This window comes from Chanodichthys erythropterus, chromosome 22 (assembly GCF_024489055.1).
Source record: "Chanodichthys erythropterus isolate Z2021 chromosome 22, ASM2448905v1, whole genome shotgun sequence".
NCBI lineage: Eukaryota > Metazoa > Chordata > Actinopteri > Cypriniformes > Xenocyprididae > Chanodichthys > Chanodichthys erythropterus.
Window position 1 is genome coordinate 11,408,016 of NC_090242.1, and position 18,190 is coordinate 11,426,205.

General features: G+C 37.6%; 1 protein-coding gene across 12 annotated transcripts in view; it reads left to right on the top strand.

Annotated features, from left to right (window-relative positions):
- The window catches only part of fnbp1b (formin binding protein 1b), a 102,403-nt gene that overhangs the window by 4,036 nt on the left and 80,177 nt on the right, over positions 1-18,190 (top strand). For 2 of the 12 annotated variants that reach the window (XM_067375788.1, XM_067375784.1), the window contains exon 1: positions 3,629-6,678. The exons of 1 other annotated variant lie outside the window; for it this stretch is intronic. In XM_067375788.1, coding sequence (XP_067231889.1) covers positions 6,631-6,678 — 48 coding nt within the window. In that variant the 5' untranslated portion in view covers positions 3,629-6,630. Of the gene's footprint in view, positions 1-3,628; positions 6,679-18,190 lie in introns of those variants that run through there. 9 more of the 12 variants (XM_067375792.1, XM_067375791.1, XM_067375785.1 and 6 more) reach the window with 9 other exon arrangements.

Here is an 18,190-nt window from a genome sequence, read left to right on the forward strand (position 1 = left end):
TCATTGTGAGCACAGCCTGTATTCAAACGTGTAACCCGTATGACTGTTGTGTTATTGGATGCTCAGTGAAAGCCTGATAAAATCTCATAATGACTCTAAATTTTCCCTTTCCTGCTTGTATAAACACATGTGCACGGCTAATCAGATGCTATCATTTTCAACAACTAGTTTCTCATTGTCTTTAATTTCCTTGTTTAAACAGGTGACGGGTCTCTTTAACAGGTGAATTCTGTCTTTCTTCTGCATTCTCAATTTTCTCCTCATTTCCCACATTCTCCCATTCTGTTTCATTCTTTGCTCTCTTTTGTTTTTCTTCTTTGGGCTTCAGACCATGTGAGTGACTCCCGCTGGCCTTCAGCTCCACAGGCTCGTTGTAGGAGAATCAGATCAAATGATTCATCCCTGCTGATCGTTTAATCTCAGTGATTCAGAGGTTCATCCCTGCTGATTCACCAGTGTTGACTCTGTGAATCAGCAGGGAGTCAAAAAATACAGTAGAGCAATAAAAAAACAAGTGGCACAAAGACAGCGAGGAATGCCGGAACGCAATTGGCAGCCCGGTTACAAAAAGCTGGAACGCTATTGGCTGCTCCAAAGAGGAATGATGGAATGTTATTAGACCTCTCTTGCTTATTACAACTGCAAAATGGCAACCCATACCCTGTAATTTCACTTATTAGCTATTTGTGTATATGTGTGTGTTGCATGTCTAGTTTTTCTTACCCAATACACCACAGCCACAGCAGCTTGACCAATCTAGTTCAGCAGTGACCCCCCCACACCTCTCCACCCCGCAAAATTTTTAGCATTATTGTGCAGAGTCTCAGTTGCACTTGCATTAAATTCCAATATAAAGCATCAAAACACATCACATCAGGTTACTAAAGCAATTAAACACAATTACTTGTCTTGTTACTAATTGTCATTGACGTCAAACCTTTGACAGCCATAGTTTTCATTCATTTTAAGTTTTCGCAGTTATCACAGTATTGTTGATTTTGGCTAAACTATCCCTTCATTGTGAATGTAAAAGACCTGCAAAGGTTTAAGTATTAAAGTGCAGTTAAATGGAGTTAATAACTTCCAATTGAAAGAATCTTGTCTGAAATGAGCCAGCAAATACAGCTATACTTCCTGTGTGAACTTACTTAGTTTTGTAGCACATTTGAATAATGCGAGCCAGTCTTCATTGGCTGCCTGCGAACAACGTCTACTTTGCCCTGCCCTCAAAAACTGTAGTTGTAACAGCAGCCTGGAAGAGTTTGGTTCGCATTGTTGCGAAAACACTGTTTTCTGCAATACAAAAGCAAATCCACTTTAGGGGCTTCCACGCTGGGTAGTTATAGGAACTCAGTTATAGGAATTAGCCACCAGGGCGGTCCCCCAAGAGCTAAATTTTCCGCTAGGGAAATTTTCCTGTTTGCTTTAGCACCGCCAGTAGGAACTCTGAAGTGACCTAAGCTGGCATTCAACAACGTCAACAACTGGAGGATGGAGGGCGCGGTGATTGGAGCTGTGCATGACTTTTTAAAAATGGCGGGTGCCGGTGTTTTGTATGGCATGCGCTTTGGCTAATCAACGAACACTTAAAGGTGCCCTAGAATTAAAAATTGAATTTACCTCGCCATAGTTAAATAACAAGAATTCAGTACATGGAAATGACATACAGTGAGTCTCAAACTCCATTGTTTCCTCCTTCTTATATAAATCTCATTTTTTCAAAGACCTCCGAAGAACAGGCGAATCTCAACATAACACCGACTGTAACAGTCAGGGTGCACACCCCCAATATTTGCATATGCCAGCCCATGTTCCCAACATTATGAAAGGCATTAGACAAGGGCAGGCATTAACGTCTGGAGCAGCACAGCCGAATCATCAGACTAGGTAAGCAAGCAAGAACAATAGCGAAAAATGGCAGGTGGAGCAATAATAATTGACATGATCCATGATTACATGATATTTTTAGTGATATTTGTAAATTGTCTTTCTAAATGTTTCGTTAGCATGTTGCTAATGTACTGTTAAATGTGGTTAAAGTTACCATTGTTTCTTACTTTATTCACGGAGACTAGAGCCGTCGCTATTTTCATTTTGAAACACTTGCAGTCTGTATAATGCATAAACACAACTTCATTCTTTATAAATCTCTCCAACAGTGTAGCATTAGCTGTTAGCCACAGAGCACAGCCTCAAATTAATTCAGAATCAAATGTAAACATCCAAATAAATACAATACTCACATAATCCAACGCATACATGCCGCATGCATGCCGCATACATGACAAACACTTTGAAAAGATCCATTTGAGGGTTATATTAGCTGTGTAAACTTTGTTTATGCAATGTTTAAGGCAAGCGCGAGCTCCATGGGCGGAGAGCATGAGAATTAAAGGGGCCGCACAGCATAAATTGGCTCATATTTAATGATGCCCCAAAATAGGCAGTTAAAAAAATTAATAAAAAAAAATGATGGGGTATTTTGAGCTGAAACTTCAGACACATTCAGGGGACACCTTAGACTTATATTACATCTTGTAAAAAAACGTTCGATGGCACCTTTAAATCACTGGCAGTTCCTGTTGTGCTGGATTTGACCCTACTCTGAGCTAATTTAGGTGTTCTTACTGTATGACTAAAGTCGTTCCCAATTCTTGTGGTGCAAACACGCATAAAAGCGGGTTATTCCACCAATAGTTATAGGAAATAAGAAAATGTTGCTCTGGTGCGAAAGCCCCATTTGATGCACCTCCAATGGATGGCAACTCGAGCTTGAATTGATGCCGAAATACCGAAACCATTATTACTGTTCAAATCATTGTGTACAAGTGCTGATGAAGATCCGGAGCAGAAATTCATATATGGTAACGGGCATTTCCGACATGTGCTGTAAGCGGTCAACCAGTCAAAACTAACTGAGCCATCTGACCAATCAGAGAAGAGTAAATTAATCACAACAGACCAATCAGAGCAGAGTAGGCTTTCAGGAAGGAGGGGTTTAAGACTCAATCTCCGAATTAACCATTTTCAGACTCTTTGAGAAAGGAGGTGATGCAATGTATATTATGAGAAAATTAAATTGTTTTTGACCTTGGATGCATGTAAACCTATTGTAGGAGACTTCCAAAATAAAAGTAGGAACCTTTAAAATAGCATAAAAGGGCAGTTTAACAAAGGTTAATAAATGCTGTAAAACATTTTTCATTGTTAATTTATGTTAATTAATGCAATAACAAATGAGACGTTATTGTAAAGTGTTTACTGTAAAATAAAAAAAATCAATTATTTAAGAAAAAATCATTTTCAGGTGCAGCATAAATTATGCACTGTACCTCTAGAACACTTCTCCCTCCATTTACCCTTGAGTGTGTCGTCCTGCAGTGGCTCTATAATGAAGAAAGGTTCTACTGTATCTCCATCCCACTTTACAGTCCCTGCGGGTGTCGTGCATGTGTGTGTATATGGAGTGTAAGTCCTCAATCTCTTCAGTGTTTGAAGAATGATTAGCGTACGGTTAAATCCAGCGAGGGGGAAGGGCTTGTTGTGTGAGGAGAAACAGGAGTGTTAAAAGGGGAAGATAGATAGGTTGGATGTGAAGACACTGTGCGTGTGTTTCGTCTCTGCGGGGGAATTAAAGCTACGGTGATAGGTGAACAACGGTGCAGTCATGCTTTAGCAATGACGTCATAGCAAATAATCACACACAGTTCATTCTCAGTGTCAGAATGATTACATTAGAGAGAATAAAAGGGCCGCTTTTATCTTTCTTTATGTGAAATGCTTGCACAGATGGATTGCCATGTGGGATTCATTCGGGAGTACACTTACTATGAGCCAAACTGAACAAATGTTTGAATGCCATTGCATTAGATAAGAAAATACCAAACCATCACTTTTCTGATGCCTTTTTTTTTTAATCAGTGATTTGATGACATGCACTTGGGGCCCCTGTACATGTGAGGCCCCGTTACTCTCTGCTGACACACATATATTTGCCCTGAACTATTTCATGATTTCTCTCTGGTTAGTAGTCATGCTAGCGGAAGGAAGTGGCATGACAGGAAGTGATGTCATACATCCTCACGAGAGGCAGTGTTGCACTGAACTTATTAAAATCTGCCTCAGGCAGATTTCACCTATTGTGAAGTTGTAAAAGGCCCTGAATGACTCACAGTGTATTTCAACAGAGGAGTGTTTAAATGTTGGACTCTTTGTAGGCTGTATTATAGGTTCAGCATTTCCTCTGTGAGCCACACTGCTAAAGAATGTTGTTCTGAACAATACACCTCTAACAACACATAATGACTGCTTTCGTCTCTCTCTGTAGCAGTAAACATAAATCATGGGTAGTCCTTTTGGCACCAATTGATGACATCATCTCTGATACAGTGGCACTTTCTAATGACATCACCTGATTGGAATGCTTGACTGTTATTTATCATAAGTCTGTCTATCCATCCCTCCATCCATCCATCCATCCCTCCATCCATCCATCCCTCCATCCATCCATCCATCCATCCATCCATCCATCCATCCATCCATCCATCCATCCATCCATCCATCCATCCATCCATCCATCCATCCATCCATGTTGTTATATCTATCTATTGTCTCTTAGACAGTGCCATACTTTTTTACAACAAAAAATATCATGCATTAGTAAATGCAAAAAATATAAAAATATAAAAATAAATAAAAGAAAAATACATTAATAAATAATGAATACAACAATAAAAAAGAATAAATAAGTAAATTAATAAATAAATGAATTAATACAAACTAATAAATAAATAAATAAAAATGCTAAATAAATAATTAATAAATAAATAAAATGAAAGACAGAAAAAAGTAGCTTGTTTCCAATGTCCAACACAAATGTATTTTTTAAATCCCAACCACCACAGATATTTAAAGTTTTCAGATGCTTTTGTCTCGTTAAGTTGAAATATTGTGTAATATATGAAGTGTTTTTCTCTGTTATTTGTTGGTGTGTGTATTTTGTTTGAATTAGTAGGTTTTATGGTGCATTGAATCGTATTAGTTAAAATCTGAGAAACCAAGTATTCTTTAATTTGGAGAACCATCTCTTGAGTAAGAAAACAAGAGCTTTGTGGCTTTCCAGAGGAGAGTCTGTGTGTATGTGCCCCCTCCGCCTGGGCGATCACAAATACATCCATTCAGAGAGGAAGTCAAGTGTGGCTAAACATGTGATTGTTTCAGAATCTGACACAAAGAGAGAGAAGCATATTTCATAACTGCAGAACATTTGAGAGGCTCTCTGCTGAAACAGAGTAATAGGATGAGTATGAGTCACATTTCCGGCAGATCAAATCTATATCATAACCTATAATCTATAGCTAAATCAGAGTTTTCCTGTGCAAAAAATGGTGTGAAGATGCTAAGTGTTTTTGGTTTGTTGCTATGCAGTTGCTAAGGTGTTCTGAGTGATTTCTAGCAAAGAGTTGTGGTCACTAGGATGTTGCTGTGTGGTTGCTAAGGTGTTCTTTGTGATTTTTAGCACAGAGTTGTGGTTGCCAGGGTGTTGCTATGCATTTGCTAAGGTGTTCTGACAGATTTTAGCACAGAGTTGTGGTTGCCAGGGTGTTGCTGTGTGTTTGCTAAGGTGTTCTGGGTGATCTTTACCACAGAGTTGTGGTCACCAGGGTGTTGCTATGGTTGCCAGGGGGTTGCTGTGTGGTTGCTTAGGTATTCTAAGTGATTTTCAACACAGAGTTGTGGTTGCCAGGGTGTTGCTATGCATTTGCTAAGGTGTTCTGAGGGATTTTAAGCACAGAGTTGTGGTCACCAGGGTGTTGCTGTGGTTGCCAGGGTGTTGCTATGTGCTTGCTAAGGTGTTCTGAGTGATTCTTAGCACAGAGTTGTGGTCACCAGGTGTTGCTGTGCTTGCCAGGGTGTTGCTATGTGCTTGCCAAGGTGTTCTGAGTGATTTTTAGCACACAGTTGTGGTTGCCAGGGTGTTGCTATGCACTTGCTAAGGTGTTCTAAGTGATTATTAGCACAGAGTTGTGATAGGGAAGTTGTCATAATCATGAACAGCATATGTACAGGAATATCTACTTATTTTATCTACATGAGGACTTCCTAACAGTGTTGTTGTTAACTAAATCTAACATTTTTAAAAATTGTTAATTGAAATAAGGCTGAAATAAAACTAAATATTAAAATTAGATTAAAAAATGTTGCCTTGAACCCCCCAAAAATAGCTAGGTCAGATCATAATCACATAAAAGTAGTAAATGAAAGGCTGTGTACGACATGAAAAACATAAATCTCTGTTCTGCTCTGAAACAGGAAATAAAACAAAGAAAACCATTCATGACATAACCGATAACCTTTACTGCAACCTTTTTGGCTTTCACTTCTATGTGCACGTAAATGTCCGTAAGTGTGAGAATAAGGCAAGGTGGACACACACACACACACACACACACACACACACACACACACACACACACACACACACACACACACACACACACACACACACACACACACACATATCTGTCACGGTCACATTTGGGCACACTGATTGGACATCTCAGCTGTCCTGCTCGGGTGTGGCTACTCTTATAGCGAAGGCTATCAGCCTGTTGAGCATTTTGGGAAGTCATGGACGCTATTAAAGGGGAGACGCTGTTAAAAGTCCAGCAGTTACGGGTAAGTTAAGTTGGAGTTGAGTATGTGTGGTTGTATTTGGGGCGTTAGGCTTTGATCTGAAGTTACAGTCATGTCAAACAAATGCACGTTGTCTAGTACCTGTTATACTGACTAACTGAAGCATGGTTATGGCTTTTAGTTTAGATTATAAGAAAAATGAATGAATGTGAATTTTAGCTATTGACAATTAAAGGATCAGTTCACTTAAAATTTCCTCATAATTTACTCACCCCCATGTCATCCAAGATGTTCATGTCTTTCTTTCTTCATTCGAAAAGAAATTAAGGTTTTTGATGAAAACATTCCAGGATTTTTCTCCATATAGTGGACTTCAGTGGGGTACAACAGGTTGAAGGTCCAAATTCCGCCTACATCACGTGTGACCTTTCCAACGTGATTACATAACACTTGGTGCAGTGCAAGACGAGTATTTGTGTTTAAAAAGTATATACATTTTTATTTAATGACTGGTTGTTTCGCTAGATAAGACCCTTATTCCTCATCTGGGATTGTGTAGAGCTCTTTGAAGCTGCACTGAAACTGACATTTGGACCTTCAACCCGTTGAACCCTGTTGAAGTCCCGTTCATTGTTCTTAAAGAGTTAAATCTTTGACATAAAGGTAGCACTGCATTACAGCAAAAGTAATCTAAAATCTACAAATAGGCAACATCCATAATTAAATATTCAATGTTGTGGTAGATATCATGCGCCCATATAAGTGAAAGTGATTCCTAAGTGGAAGTGTGTTGCAGATAAGCAGGAATGCAGATATATAGTGCATACTTGGTGTGTGTTTTCTCTGCTTTTGTGTGTGTGAGAGTGAAATATGAAGAAAGTGAGACAGGTTTGGAGTAGCGATTAAGTTGTTTAACAAGCCACATGCTGGCAGACCAATGAAACGCATGGTCAGACTTGCGGAGGTTAAATTTGTCCCATATGGTGGACGTTTGCATCATCTGGATGTTTAGTTTCCACTATACCCAGACGATTGTTTCTGAGGACGAAAGATAAAAGATTCCATGCTGCTTAACACGACCTGCAAATAGACTGCGAGACTGGGACAGGCCTTCCCCTTCCATAAAAAAAACACACACACCAGAGCCCAACCCAGGCCACCGGCCTCTGGAATGACAAACACACACACACACACACATACACACACTGTCCTGCTCCTGGGGTCACTTTCTGCCTTGTAACTGGAGTCATCATGTTTCCTGCTGCATGTGTTTGAATGTCTTGTGTCTGTGGTCATGCATAGACAAGCAAAAAACGGTATATGTATGTTTTTTTTTTTTTTTTTTTTTTTATTTTTTTTTTTATTGTTTGCCCATATTATCAACATAACATTAACAGTATCACAACATATATAAACATGTTACAGATTGTACGAAATCAAGAGTCACAAGTTAAAAAAGGAGAAAAAGAAGAAAAAAGGATGTATTCAAATGTAAACACAACACAAAAAAACAAAACAAAAAGGTCACAGTATTTTAGAGCAGTCTTTACATAGGAAATAAAAAGAAAATTAAAGAAAGTTAAAAACAGTTCTGTATGTTCATCAAGAGAGCTATTTTATGTATTCCCAAAGGGGAGACCATATCTGCCAGAATTTTTCTGATTTTTGGTGTTTATCGTGGGTGAGTTTTTCAAGTGGCAACCAAGTTGCAATCTGTGATATCCACATTTTAAAGGAAGGAGCTTGTGATGCAGACCAAAGTAACAAAATGCATTTTTTAGCTAAATATACCAAGACAATGAATAATTGTATTGCATCTTTTTTAAACAGATTATTCACATTAAAATTCAATAAATACAAAGCTGGGGTCATATAAAAGTTCAGTCCGAGAAGATCTTTAATTACGCTGTGTATTTTCTTCCAGTATGGCAAAATTTTGTCGCAGAACCAAAAACAATGAATGAATGTACCTTTATCTTTTTTACATTTGAAACATAGGCCTGTAGCATTGCTAAACATCCTCTTAATACGCATCGGGGTGAGATATATCCTATTAAAAAATTTAAAGTTGAGCTCATGGATCCCCAGAGAAGTACATTTTGGGTATACATTATTGCATATAACAACCCATTCATTCTCTTCGATAGTTTGACCAATATCCTTTTCCCAGTCACCCTTCAGTCCCAATAAGGCAGAGGTGCAATTACTAGACAAGATGTTATATGTCCTTGATATCAATCCCTTTAAACTGACTGAATTCAATAAAAGGTCTTCAATCTCTGTTGTTTCCATTCTCAATTCTTCTTTATCTATTTTTGCTTTTAAGAAATGCCTTAATTGAAGATATTTGTAAAAATTGGACTTTGGAACTTTATATTCCTCCATAATCTGCTGGAAAGATTTTAAAGTACCCTCCGAAAATAAACAAGATATTTGAGAGATTCCGAGTTTCAGCCATGTCGACAGACCAATATTCTGGAATGTTAAAGGAAAATCAGGGTTAAAACAAAGTGGGGAGGACAGGGAAAGAGAGGGAAAATTTTTTAAGTATGTCTTAATGTCTCTCCAAGCTCGAAGAGTGTTTGATATGGTAAAATGTTCTGAAATGTTTTTTAGCTTGGTGTAGTTCTTAACAAATGGTAAAAGCCTGATTGATAGTGGGGCGCAAACTGAAGCTTCCATATTATACCAGATAGAATTGGTCCTCTCACTGCACCAACTAGTCATATTTTTTATCTGAGCTGCCCAATAATATAACTGAAGATTTGGCAAGTCTATCCCACCCTTATCTTTTGGTTTCATTAGTTTGGAAAGTTTAATTCGTGGCATTTTATTATTCCAAATAAACTTTGAAAGGTGTTTATTGAGGTCTTTGAAAAAAGAACTTGATAAATAACTAGGTATAGACTGAAATAAATACAAAAGTTTGGGAAGGACATTCATTTTTATTACATTTATTCTCCCCAGAAATGAAATTGGGAGTAAAGACCATGTTTTCAAATTAGCCTTAATTTTCTCTATAAGAGGAGTGTAGTTGTTGTTTATAAGTTCATTAAGTGAAGCTGTGACAAAAATGCCAAGATATCTAAAGCCTTTCTCTGATATCTGGAAAGGGGAGATTAACTTCAGATGTTCTAAAGAAGGGATATTTAAAGGTAATGCAGTGGACTTAGAAAGATTTATTTTATAGCCAGATAAACTACTGTAATAAGAAATACATTCCAGTAATACTGGAATAGATTGTTCTGGTTTAGACATAAATATTAATACATCATCGGCGTAAAGTGATGCTCGATGGTCTTCTCCTCCCACTGTAATTCCATGGAAATTTTTGCTCTGTCTAATGAGCTCTGCTAAAGGTTCAATGACTAAAGCGAAAAGTAAAGGTGAGAGAGGGCAACCCTGCCTTGTGCCCCTCCCTATGCAGAATGGAGTCGAAATGAGACCGTTTGTAACCACTGTGGCCTTAGGATCAGAGTAAAGCAGCTGGATCCACCTGATGAAATTATCTCCTAAGTTGAATTTTCTGAGAGTAGTAAACAAAAAGTCCCATTCGACCCTGTCGAACGCTTTCTCTGCATCAAGGGAGAGAACAAGTGCAGGGCGTCCCTCATTCTGAACAGAATTTATAACGTTCAGAAGCCGGCGTATGTTATCGGTACCGTAACGTAATTTTACAAACCCTGTTTGGTCTAGTTTAACTAACTTAGGTAATATGCTCTCTAACCTACGTGCGAGAACTTTTGCTAGTATTTTAGAATCTGTATTAAGTAGACTTATTGGTCTGTATGATGCGCAATCTTCTGGATTTTTATCTTTCTTAAGTATTACACAGATATTTGCTGATTTCCATGTTTCAGGAATTATACCTCGGTCTAAAATAGCTTGTAAAGCAGGCATAAAAATATCAGAAAGCTCGGGCCAAAATGATTTGTAAAACTCCGGAGGAAAACCGTCAGGTCCTGGCGACTTATTAGATGGTATTAACTGTATTGCTGCCAGGACCTCTTCTGAAGTTATAGGCGAGTTAAGGTAATCTCTGTCTTCATCCGAAATAATTGGGAGAGAAATATTATTAAAAAAAGTTTGAAATTCTAATTGTGAAGCACTATTTTGTGAACAATATAGTGATTCATAATAGGATCGAAATGTATTGCTTATCACTGTAGGATCATATGTTGTGATATCATCTAGCATCTTTAGAGACTTAATTGTTTTCTCGGATTGTTTTTTTAATCTGATATGCCAACAGTCTACCAGATTTGTTTGCATGCTCGTAATAATTTTGTTTAGAAAGAAACAGTAGTTTTTTAATATGATTGGTGTGATCGAGATTGAGTTTAGCCCTAGCATGGCATAAAGCAGACCAATTAGTTTGAGTGGGAGTTGTATTATGCAGACGTTCTAGTCTTTTAACCGCCTTTTCTAATTCTTGCCGCTTAGCTATCAGGGCTTTCTTGTGTGCAGCAGCATAAGAGATAATGTATCCCCGAATAGTAGCTTTGGCTGCGTCCCACATTACAGCAGGGGAGACGGGCGAGTTTTTATTATCTGACCAATAATTTTGTATTGAATCCTTTACAACATTGCAAAATTTTGGGTCCGATAAGAAAGATGAATTTAGTTTCCATATCTTACTCCTTGTTGGTGGGGTCCCTAATGTAATATCTATCTGAACCGGAGCATGATCTGAAATGGCAATTGAACCAATTTTGCTAAAAGATATCAAATTAAAAAAGGTATTTGGAATAAAGATATAATCAATTCTTGAATATGAACCATGAGGATTGGAATAAAATGTATAGTCTCTTGTAAGAGGGTTCATTTCTCTCCAGCTATCAATTAAACCAGTCTCTTTGCATAGTTTTTTAAGAACCAAAGAGGATCTGGGATTGACTATAGTGCCAGATGAAGATTTGTCCAATCTCTCATCCATCACACAGTTAAAGTCACCAGCACAGATTCCTAGACCTTTGCAGTGCTCATTGAATAACAAAATTATTTTGGATATGAATTTGGGAGAATCTTCATTGGGTGCGTAAACATTCAATATTGTAATATGCTGACCAAATAAGTGGCCTGTAACCAAAATAAATCTACCTTCTGGATCTCTGATTTCATTTTCAAAAATAAATGGCAAATGTTTACTGATTAAAATAACTGTTCCTCTTTTCCTAGGGTTAACTGTGCATGAAGAATAATACACTTGACCCACCCAATCTCGGTTTAATTTCAGATGTTCGCTATCTGATAGATGAGTTTCTTGAAGCATGGCAACTGTTACTTTTTCCTTTTTTAGAGAAGTCAGAATTTTTTTCCTTTTTACCACATGCCCTAATCCTTTAACATTCCATGTTATGAATCTAGTTGAACTCTGCATTATAACAATGTGTGACCAAGTAAGAAACTGTTAATGTAGTTTTTAACAAAAAGATGAAACAAATGTATCTGATGGGCAAATTTTTAAGCTCAAAGAACAAATAACAATAAAACACCTCCCTCTCTCCAACCCTCGGCTCTGTCCCCAACTGACAGGGCCAACTAAGTACCCCTAAACCCAGGTCTCTGTACCCCGTTGGACTCAAGTAAAAAAAAAATATACCTGCTACCAACATAAGGTTCAGAATCATACCCATTGAGAAGCGCAAAGTTAAACCGCTCCAGTAAATCAACAGTTTAAACATCATCATCTCGGAGGTCTCATACAAGAGAAAGAAAAAAAATGACGGAAAAATATGTCCGTAAAGTCCAACAAGTGAACTAGCACAGTCCGTCATTCCAAACAGAATAGAATCAAATTAATAGCATATGAGAACCCGGGAAAATTAAAGTCACTACCCCTCCGAATATGATAAAGATGAGAGTATTATAAGAATCTCTTTATCACTTATCTTGCAAAGTCTCTATAAACTCCTCCACCGCGGCCGGAGTACTGAACGTGCGAAGCTCCGAATCATGAAGACAACGCAGCTTGGCCGGGTACGCGAATCCTCTGAACATTTTGCGATCGACTAAGATCTTCTTCACAGCGTCGAATTCCCTGCGTTTCCTCATGACATCCACTGAGAGATCTTGAAAGAAGCGTATCTGCTTGCTCTCGTGAATAATTTGCCGTTTTTTCAGTGCTGCCTGTAGAATGCGTTCTCTGTCCGCGTAGCGCAGAAATCTGACGAGTACGCTTCGTGGCGGATCATTAACTCCTGGAGCAGGTGCAAGCGATCGGTGGGCTCTCTCAATTTCAAGCCTGAAATCAAAAGAGAGGTCGAGCCATTTCGGTATCATTTCCCTTAGGAATTGAGGAAGGGGAGTTGAGCCCTCAGCTTTTTCGGGTAAACCGACGATGCGCAGATTCTTACGTCTTCCTCGGTTTTCTAGGTCATCCACTTTAGCTTGAAGTTGATTCACCGTTTTCGTCATAGCAGAGAGTTCACCCTCGCGGGCCCGCAGAGCGTCTTCTGTGGTGGAGATTCTGTTTTCAGCTTCCATTAAGCGGGTTTCACTCGAAGACACTCTTTGTGATAAGTTGGATAAAGTCTCGTGAATTGCAGAAATCGAGGTCGATATTGCATCAAGACGATTTTCGATAGTATCGAAACGACCATCAATGTTTCCCAACCGGGTGCTAAGGGCTCGTATTTCGTTCAAAACTGGGTCAGTTTCCGTTGAAGATGAGGATGTTTCTGCTGACGCAGTTTGTTTCTTCTTTTTCTGTGACCGTGAAGTTGCAAAAAGTGGAAAGTCCTTTGGATCTTGAGTCTCGGACATGTTAGCAGTGTATTGAGCTTTTAAATTAGGAGATTCTTAAACTTATATCAAAGAGGGTAGCAAATTATTAAACAATCAGGAGCGGAGCTACAAATTAGGCGGCCATCTTCTCCAGCGTCCGCGAGCGCCCCATATGTATGTTTTTAAAAAGAAAATCAGAACAGGAGCAAAAGTAAAAGTGGGAAATAATTAGACACGTTCCCATAATGCATTATGGAGCTGTGCTAGGTCATGAGAGAAATGTGCACCTGAAGTAGGTCACCTGATCAGAGAAACACACACACTGTGGAGATGTTTTGTCTTATCTGTATATGAAACTTGAAAGAGATTTAGCTTGTTCTTTTAAATGCATAGTTTACACAAAAATGAAAATTCTGAAGTATCATTTAGTCATGTTGTTTGAAAACCATATTATTTTTTTCTTCAGTGGATCATGAGGGGATTTTTTGAAGAATGTTTTCATTTTACAATAGTTTTAGTTAGTTATAACATTACTGATACGATGAAAGTGGATGGGGACTGGGTCTGTCTGGCTCCAAAATGTCAAAAAAGCACCATAAAAGTTTCATAAAAGTACTATGTATGAATCAGATTTATATATTTGTTGTGAAGCCAATTTGCATGGCTACTTTTATATGAGGAACAGACAGAAATCTAAGACACTATTGCTGGAAATCTTTTGTAAGATTATGATCAAATATGATTTATCAAGGCCTGTCAAGAAACATCAATTATTATTATTATTATTATTATTATTATTATATATATTTTTTTTTATTAACATCGCTATCAAACCTAGAATGGCATATTTGAGTTATATGTACTTCTTTTCTTGTACTTTCATGCTTTCATTTTTTTTTTTTTTTGGAGCTCAGCAGTGCCAGTCCCCATCCACATTCATTCCATGAAAAAGAGTGTGCATTCTCTAAAATGTCATCTTTTGTGTTGTTCTATGAAAGAAACAAAAATCTTGCAGGTTTTAAAAGAAAATAAGGTAAGTAAATAATTAATGAGATGAATTTTCTGTTTTTTTTGTTTCTCTTTTTTTCAGAGGACTGTTTCTTTAAATGTGAGTTTCAGCTGCTAAATACTGCAATACTGTGAAATAATCCATCTACTGCTCAACTATGAATACTCCTCTGTTTATGATATCACATATTTGTTTGTGGGACTTTTTGTCAGGATATTTTAGACTCCCGACTTCCTTAAACACATGAGTGTGCATTTCAGAGGCTATTTACCTGTAGAAATTACCTTTATAGTGGCACCTCAAATGTGTTTGCTTAAAATTACAGATGAGACAAATTACTGTATTTATCTGATTGCCACTTGCCGTCACAAGGCCTCTAATAAAACCTTGACTATGTGACTCCTGTAGATAACATATGTGTTTTACACCTAAACGCATGACTGTATGTTGTTATGCTTCTCTGGTATGTGCATACTGCAGATGCGTCTGAAATCGCATACTCTCTATTTATTTTGAATAAGTACTTTGGGAGTGCTAAAAAAATATGTTCTATATAGTGTGAATGTTTGTAGAATGAATGTAATCCGGACGTACTACATCTGCCATGTTGACACTGTCATGTGGCAAAGTCCCTTTAAGACAAGTCATTTCACTCGGTGGCCATCTTTGAAACGCCTCTCGGGCATTCAAGTGCAGCTCCTGTCCCGTTGAATGGGGAAACATCAAATACTCCAAAATTTGCCAAGCTTTTGATTAAATTTCATATTTGAAATCACCAATGAAATCTGACAAAAATTGTCTAAACACTCGAATCATGACAAAAAAATAATAAATTTCAGGCTAGATCAAGCTAATACGCATGCGCAATCCTAAATGCGCGTCTTGCGTCTCATTTTGGAGGCATGTGTCTGATGGCCGCTGCAGTGATGCGATGACTTTACCAATCGGTGATTGGCTCTTATTTAGAAGGCGGGACTTTTTTTGCCATATTGCGCGTTGTACTTTCTCTCATTCAAAACAATATGAGTGACACATCTTGTGTTATTCTATAGTCTCTGCGTATGGTGTCAGTTGTGTTGCTTCACTGCCATTCATAAGTCCTCTCCCGTGGCCTTATGGGATAGTAAATTGTCCATCAAATACACACTTTAGTATCTTGCCAGAAGTAGCATGTCATCCGGGTACTTTTCGCCTATTTTATGAGTGCTGTGAATTCATACTACTTTTATCACATGCTGTTTTTCACCTACTACATAGTAGGGACATATGCAATTTTGGATGCAGCCTAGGATTTCTCAGTTTTCCTAATGTATTTCTGTGCACAAAAGAAGTCTTTGGAGTTATTTTTTCATTGTCAATTAATCCTGACTTCTGAAGTCTTGCACTCTATGGGACATTAATGTAAATTTCAAAGAGAAATAGCCAAATCATTTGTGAATGAATTGTTCTTTTGAATTGAATCTTTTCAGTGACTCAGATGGTTCAGTTCTGAATGATTCGCTCGCAAATCATTCCTTTAAAGCTCTGTTGAGGTCTACGGAAATAAATGTTTACTTCTTCCATGGTATTCAGCCACCAGAATGTCTCACAGGGCTCAATCTTTTCTGTGTGTGTGTGTGCAAATCCCATTTGCATAACAGATTTTGAAGCACCATTATCGGCGGTCTGTGTATGTATCAATTTGGTGTTTCCTTCTTCCTTCACTGTTGCCTAGAAACCCTTGAGGTTGCTAAATAAATATTTGTGTGCGGTGTGAGCTCTGCTCCTGTTATATGCAAAGGTGAGAAAATGTACATTACTGTTTCGAATTTAGGAAAGTATCTTGAGCTCATGTCTAGACCTCTACAATCAATTCAAACGATTGTTTGCTCATGCAAAAAATAAGTTAATATGAAAACTGTGAACTGAGATCAGCATGCAAATTTATAATCAGAGCTGTTGCACTCACCAAAATGGTGATGGTATCACCATGCTTGTTTTAACTGTATTCCAGTGTAATACTGTAGTATATACTGTACTGTTTAAAATTTTGGGATCAGTAAGGTTTTATTTTAAAGAAATTAATACTTTTATTAGCAAGGATGTAGTAAATTGATCAAAAGTGACAGTAAAGAGATTTATAATGTTAAAATTATTCAAATAATGTTCTTTTGAACTTTCTTTTCATGAAAGAGTCCTGAAAAAAAAAAGTATCACGCGTTATACAAAAATATGAAGCAGCACATCTGTTTTTAATATTGATAATAATCAGAAATGTTTCTTGAGCAGCAAATCAGCATAATACAATGATTTCTGAAGGATCATGTGACACTGATGACTGGAGTAATGCTGCTGAATATGATGCTGATATTGCATTTAAAAAAATTGCATCTTTAAATAAATTTTGTTTTTTAAATTTCAGCAGTCTGATTAAATGCCTAGTCAAAATAGAGACATAAAGTGCATTGCATTATGGGATACAGTACTCCATGCAGTTTGCTCTGTTTTTTACTGCACATTTGTATATTCACGCAGTTACCATTCCATTTGGCTATTCAATACGGAATTGCATGCATACTGAACATTTGCATACTGTGCACACTTTACATAGTGTGTACTACAGAAATAGTAAGCAGTATGTTAGTATTGTCATTTTTTGTAAGGGTTGTTATTGCACTAAATAATCGGAGTATGACATACATGCACGTGCACATATCCACATTTGACTTTTTTAACCTTCTCGTTTCTCAGTTCCATGTTTGTCCTTGTTCTGGACTCAATGACTTCCTCTTTCAGAACTTGACATTCCATCTGTCCTGGCATCGTCCAATCATAGAATGGTCCGTTACTTTGGAAACCATGCCAGTCATGGCCATAGCAACCATGTTTGTTTTGGCAGTGCCAATAAAAACAGCGCTAGTAATTATTTTAGTCATGCTTAACTGACACAAAATATGGTATTAACATAGTTAACTAAGATTACTGTGCAGTCTAAAAAAATATGGTAATACTGTGGTACTTCTGTCAATGGATTTTTTAATATTCAGAATGATTCTTAGTGGTTTTCATTTTGCGGTTAAACGCAAGTTGGAGTTTAAGTATTTTTTTGGGTTGTTGTGGAAGAGGAAGTGAGAGGCAGAAACAGGAAGTAGTCACAAGCACACATTTTAATGTTTTCGACAGAAAGAACTAGAAGGCAAGTGGTTTATGGGCTTTTGGCCTAAATGTGATGTAGATTTGCAGGCAAACTGTCTAAATGCATGAGAAAAACTGTTGGCTGACCCCCCCCCCCACCCCAAAAAAAAAAAAAATTACCACGGTAGCCATAGTTTCTGCCAATGATACTGTGGTGTTAACCATCGTTGTCGTCAAAATAGAGAAATGAAAATGACAAAGATGCTTAAAGCCTCTTATGTTCCAATATGAATGTATTTTAATTTTACACTAGTGACTCTAACTGAGCTTTCTGGGCTATTTGGGCAACAATGGTTACCATGGTAAATATTTTTAAGCTACTTTCACAGTCGCAGCAGTGTGTGTGGGGTTATAGGGTTGCCAGATGTTGGTTATTTGATGAGTGAGTAGATGGATGGATGGATGGATGGATGCAGGTTTATTGATTTGGCTCTGTGATTTCTGCACAGTGAAAGACCATTAAATTTCCCTTCTCTAAAAGCTGCTGAACAATAGATTACCTCACCCTACATGACTTTCTTCCTTCTGTCTGTCTTATTCTCTTTCCTTTTGTATTCTCTTTTCATTTTGTGTCATTCTAAATAGTACTTTAGTTGATTAAACTCTAAGGAAGTAAATAAATTAGATTAGAAGTGAATTGAGAAA